Source organism: Gavialis gangeticus, unplaced genomic scaffold, assembly GCF_001723915.1.
Source record: "Gavialis gangeticus isolate Ggan-Ray unplaced genomic scaffold, GavGan_comp1, whole genome shotgun sequence".
Taxonomy (NCBI): Eukaryota; Metazoa; Chordata; order Crocodylia; family Gavialidae; genus Gavialis; species Gavialis gangeticus.
In genome coordinates this window covers 14088699-14094902 of record NW_017728992.1, presented here as the reverse complement: position 1 = coordinate 14094902, position 6204 = coordinate 14088699, and the positions used below count along the sequence as shown (strand labels likewise).

The 6204-nt window shown below is 43.6% G+C and overlaps 1 protein-coding gene across 3 annotated transcripts in view; it reads right to left on the bottom strand.

Annotated features, from left to right (window-relative positions):
* Positions 1–6204, bottom strand: part of MTRR (5-methyltetrahydrofolate-homocysteine methyltransferase reductase) — an 85666-nt gene that overhangs the window by 66269 nt on the left and 13193 nt on the right. For 2 of the 3 annotated variants that reach the window (XM_019521070.1, XM_019521069.1), the window contains exon 2: positions 4193–4356. In XM_019521070.1, coding sequence (XP_019376615.1) covers positions 4193–4336 — 144 coding nt within the window. In that variant the 5' untranslated portion in view covers positions 4337–4356. Of the gene's footprint in view, positions 1–4192; positions 4811–6204 lie in introns of those variants that run through there. The other variant, XM_019521065.1, reaches the window with a different exon arrangement.

Genomic DNA, 6204 nt, shown 5'->3' with positions numbered 1-6204 from the left:
TGAAGAAGGACTTTTTGTTATCCTTAATCCCAGAAGCTAATCTAAGCTCCAGCGCTGCTTTAGCCTTCCTTACCAAATCCCTACAAGATTGGGTCAGGGAGGTGTACTCCTCCTTTGTCCCTGCCCCCTGCTTCCACCGCCAGTATGCTTTTTTCTTTGCCCTCAAGCCAGCCTGGATATCCGCGCTCAGCCATGAAGGTTTCTTGGACCCTTTTCCCACCTTCCTGCACAGAGGAATTGTGTCCTGCTGCGTCCCAAGGATAGCCTCCTTGAGGAAGGACCACCTTTCCTGGACCCCCATACTAGCTACATGCTGGGCTCCGAGTGCCTCCCTGACTACTGCCCTGAGCACATCGAAGTTGGCTTTCCTAAAGTCAAGCATTTGCGCTGTGCTAGTTACCCTCCCCACCTTTCTCTGAATTTGTAAATAAAATGTTGATGACATGGTCTGTTCCATTCACACCTTTAAAAAAGAGATCATCCAGGGACCGAAGTAGTTGGAATAGACTCTTCCAGACTTTGGTCTGAAGGCCCTACCCTTTTCCTGCAGGCCACAGTCATCTGGACACTTAAGTTTGTATACCTGTGAGGACACCAGATCTTCATCATTAGATCAGGAAGAACTCTGACCTAATACATAGAAGACGGGGCTTTGCCTCCCCAGCCTGGGTGTGTCCTTTTTCTGCTCTCCGTCTTTCTTCCATCCTCTCTCTCTTTCAGCTTTTCACCTGATCCTGAGGCCAAAGGCACTGCATGGCACCATCACAACGAGCAGCAATGAGATGGCTCATCCAGTCCAGCCCAACCCGACACTGGTGAAAGAGGGATCTGACCCCGGAAAAGTAAGCCAGAGCCCAGAACAGCAGATCTCATAGTCAACCTGCCAGCCCAAAGCATCGGCCTATGACTGACCAGACCACTTGGTGCCCTGAGATCATCAAAAAAGCTGTGTTTTCCATAATCTTTACTTCCCTATGGAGACAGTGGGTAGTAACCACCATTTACAGTGATTGACACATGATTTAACAAAAGAAAGGTTGCTTAATAGAATATTCTCTTTAACAAAGGGACTCTGATAGGTTTTTCTCCATCTTGCACAGGGCACTCAATTTTAGTCTCAAAAGGCTTTGCTTGGTTTTTGATTTTTTTCCCCCCCTCCTATACATCCTATCATAGAAATCTGCAAACTTTGCCATGGATTTCCTATTGTCCCTGTCATGAAACTAAGGAAACCACAAACCTAGCTTAATTTTAGCACCCTAGACTTTCTGAGCCCACTTACTAAGTTAATTAAACAATGCTGACAAAAGCCATCAACATATTGAGTAGCAACAGAAGTCCCAGTTTGTGTGCACAATAAGATTTAACCCTTCAGTGAGCCCACTGGAGTGCCCCAGACATGGTCAAGTTACTCAAGGTGTCGTTGCAGGCTGAACTTTGTTTTTGGGGGTTGTTTTAGAGATCAACTGCTAAGTGGCTAATTCTGGGTGGTGGCTTCGCCCTGCACTCTGCAGTATAAGCTTCTGCTACATTACAAGGTGAAGAAGCAGGGGCACAACTGATCCTGCCTTCCTTCACCTGACAGTGAGAAAAGCCTGCATATCTGCACTGACAACACAGAAGACACCTGCAAATTAGTGCATCCTCTTCCTCATGGGCAAAACAAGCCTAACCCTAGCCAGATGGTAATTCCTTACGTAACATGGCCCTAACATCTGACTTCACACAAGACCCCACCAAACCTAAGATTAAACCTTGCCCCAGTGTTATCCCTCCTTTCCCTAGTTATTTCTATCTGCGTGGAAAGCATCTTCACTCAGGTTCAGCCGGCTGCCTGGCAAAACAGCGTGGGTAGTTTCAACAAAAAAGATCCACAAAGCTGTTTCAAGTTATTTTCCTCCATAGGCTCTAATCCAAAATTGTCTAGTCCGTGCAGAATTTCATCTCCCCAGTAAAACACAGCTTGGTGCCAGCTTGCCAAGACAGATTTATTCCAGCACTAAGCCACTCCAGCTGAACAGGGCTGGAGATGTCTCACACCAGAGCCTCTCAAAACCACTCAACAAATCTAAACAAAGCACTCTTTGGGACAGAGCAGGGAGGAGATTCTTTAGAAGCAGACAAAAAGCTCCCTTACTTCTGCAGGTAGCAAACAGCTCTTGCATTGACAACATGCTGAATATCAAATAGAGTAAGGATTTCTTCCCAGACAAAAGCTCAGCTGTCAAAACAGCAACACTTCCTGTGAAGGTGACCTGCAAAAGGGGAATGTCCTTGCTTGCAATAGCCTCTTTTCCTCTTTAATTTCACCCAACTCAGATGCCCAGGAAAAAGTTAGTTTTCTGCTTATCTATTTCCCTTGGATTATCAAGACTGTCAAATTCTCTCTCCTCGGTCCTTTCTTAATCCCTAATGGAAAGGGAAAGAGAGACACATTTTTCATAAAGGAAGCCCTATTCCAAAGCATTCATAATTAAATAGGCATTAACAGAAACAGCCCTCTGCACCTTCCAAGAATTGTAGTGATTCTGAATTGAAATCATCTCTCTTACCCAGCAGGTCATTACTTTCATGATGGCTCTGATACCATGGATCACATGTGGCATAAACTAGCAAGCGCCAACAGAGCTAGGCCAGAGGACTCTCCAGAGGGAGGTCACCAAGCACAGGGCTCCTTGCACAGAGACCGAGCTGCCATTTTGGGATCTACCCCTGTATGGAACCAGCGCAAGGGGCCCTTAAGCACTGGCATATCACAGACAGGCAACAAAAATTGCAATGATCATCTCTTACAATATGCCCTGACCATCAACTGTCATAGGTGGATAGTATCACTGCTCTTCATGTCATACTCTATTATCGCAACTCTCACTTTCAACAGCTAATTTCTATTTGAATAGTCAAAAACAAGCAACCCTTTCCTTTGTTTGTCAGCCCTGACACTGCAACAAACTGCTTAATGTCAACAACTTAATGTCCACTGGGTAAATTTACCATTATATGTCACAATTATTGAATGATTTGAGCAGACAATTATGGGTAAAGCAATTTCCCTTGCTGCATAAATGTATGTAATGATTTGTGACAACAAAAAATTATACAGCTTTTTATAAATAAGACAGGCTTGCCAGGTACCTGGCTCAATGCCTGGGAATATAAGGTACGGTCAAAGCCTGAACGCAGCTTGCTGAGGGTTTCAGCGCCATGCTCACAGTCTGGAGCTGAATTGTACAAGGTGCACAAATTCCCACTGTATAGTGCATCTTTTGGGATACGCTTCAGGAACTCTTGAAAAACAGATAAAAATCAAGAAAAGAGTCGGAGGGTGGGTGAAGCTCAAGTCCGCTGCTCCAGGGGTAGGGAGCCAAAGGCGTAACTTCTCCCAGCTCTCTTGTGTGGCGAGTATAGGATCACAGGAAAGCAGGCCTGAAAGGGACCTCACAAGGTTATTTAGTCCAGACCCTTGGCTCGTGGCAGAATCATTTCCAACTAAGCCATTCTCCCTTCAAGTCACTGGCATCTATTTTTGTTTAAACATCTTAATTTTTATCCATCTGACAAATAAATGGCACACTTAGAGATCCACAAAATGGGGCAGGGCAGAGATTTAGTTATATGGCACTGTTCTTTGCAAAGCCATCAGAAAACGAGTAAGCTCTGCTTGCGTGCAACTTCAGGTACTGTAACCTTCATTCATTACCACAAGCTTTTGCTGGTTCTGTGCATGTAGCATTTATCAGGGGTTGATTATATTCAATTCTGATTTCATTTATTCATAGAATCACAAAAAGAAGGACCAGAAGAGACCTGCAAGATCATGAAGTCCAGTTCCCTGACATGGGCAGGAGGTGATCATCCAGCCTCCTCCTGAACATTTCTGCATGCACAAATAGCATTCAGCATTCAAAGCACTTTAATATTATTGTAAAGGTGCACGTAGAAGAAGAATAAAAAACTAATACGCTGGACTTTTAAGTAAAACTTAATATGTGATCAATTTGCTATGATTTTCCCTGTTAGTACTGATCCAAATCAATGACATGCATGTTATGAGAATTTTACTGCAGGTAGTGCCTGCTCTTCTCTGTGCTCATGCATAAAGAATTATGATTACTGACCACTATACAAGGACATGGAGAAAAATCTCTCTCTCTTAAAAATCAATTTTACAAAACAGCAAGGAGTATCTCACCTTGTCAGTCTCACTTATACAGTGAATATCAGCTTTAAATCCACGTGCACTTGCCTGCTGACATATTTCCTCAGCTATGGCTTTTGCCTGTCCCTTCTGTGTGGCATATAGCAGCAAAAACCTCCTTTTAACTTCACAGCCCATTTTTTTAAGGACCAACTACACTAAAGAAAGGAAAAGGAAAGACAGATTTAGTTCATATGAAGCACTGAAAGCCAACAAAAGATAAATTAAATACCAAGGCCCCAGCTTGCAGGGACTCCCAACGCAGGTCTTCACTCTGGCCAAATACCTGAACTTGGCTAAAATTTTGTCCAAATGACTTTAATGTATTAATACAGGAACAAATCCTGAATGCTATTTTTTACTTGACCATTCAAAAACCAGAGTATTTCTAACAGCAAATTTCAAACACCAAAAGCATGTAATTTCACTGGCCTGATTTGGACATGTCTTTGTCTATGAATACTTTTTCTTGAAATCAGAGAATAGCTTTCAAAGACCTGCTGTAAATATGAAATATAATTCTTCCACAGAGTGTGGTAATGGGGAGGGGAGGGGGTTAAAGGACTTTGTCTCTTCACTACAACCTGCACCTTAATTTTATGTTTTAAAGAAAAAATAAATGAATTTTTTTTTTTTTTAATTTTATGCTTTTCATCTTTGATTTTCCCATGCTCATAAATACCCTTATGCAGAAGGGGAGAAGGGTTTCTGGAAATGGTGAGTGAAAAGGACAAATCTCTCTGCTATACATCTTGTAAATTAATCTGCTGTGCCACCATTTCCTTGCTGCCAGAAAACTGCAGCAAACTGTTCTGAACACTCACGCTGTCATGACTAGTTACTGTGATAAATGAATATGCATACAGGCAAGTTTCAAATTTAAGAGTCTTTTTCCACATGCTCAGAATGATTTCTCTCTAGCACTACATGCATTGCCCATCCAGCTACTGCAAACCTTCAAATGCAAGATGCCCAAGCTTTAATGCAGGACTGCCCAACTGGCAGCCTGCGAAGGGGTGGCATGCAACCCCTAGACTCCCAGCCAGCTGCCACCACAACAGCAGTCAGGATCTTGGGGCTCCCCCTTCCTCCACTGCCTGACCCAGCCCCAGGGGGTAAAGCAGTGCAGTACCACACAGTCCACAGTGAAAGGGGATCAGGCAGCCTGGAGTGCCAGGGGGAACTCGCAGGGAGCTGCAGGTGGGGAGAGGTGTTGTGCCACACCACATGGAGACAAGGTGCCAGCTCTCACACACAGGACAGTGAGGTGCAGGAGCACCTGCCGGGAGCACTAGCCCATGCAGTTGGGGTGAAGCCTAGGGGAACTATGACCTGCACAGTATGCAGCCACCACTGGTACAGCCCATGGGGCACGTGGCCACTAGTCACCTAGACATTGGACAGCCTGCTTTGATGACTTATAAACCATGACAAACATTGCTCAGCCTGTTTCCCTCCTCTTCCTCCAGGAGAAAGGAGAGCTGCATACGTACAGGTAAAAGCATGAAGCAATCTGGTGCTTTACTGATAAAACAGACTATTACTCCCTGCTGCTTTATTGAAGGTAGCTTGTGTAAGAATAATCCCTTACTAGTTTAAAGCCATTCTGTAAATTAGGAGTGGCTGTACCAAGAGATATCTGCTAATATTACTGTACCTGCCCCATGTCACCATTCCCATAGGTGCTGGAAAAAGTAATTACTGAAAAGAAATAAATCTTTCAGGGCATACTGGTCAATTAAAATATTCCTTGGATATTGTAGCAAAAAGTTGAATTTTTATATCTCCTACAACTGTTAATCATCAATTATAGAGACCTATTGAAGCCTGAATTTCAATTTAATATGTATTCTTGGGAAATGATACTGCAGGCACAATACAATTAAAGGCTCCACCTGATTTTTTCCTCCCCTTTCAAAGGGAGGATGATTTATCATTCTTCCCACTTGCTTCACCTATGGGAACTGTTTGACCTTCCTCCGAAAGAATCCAGACATCAACTGCCA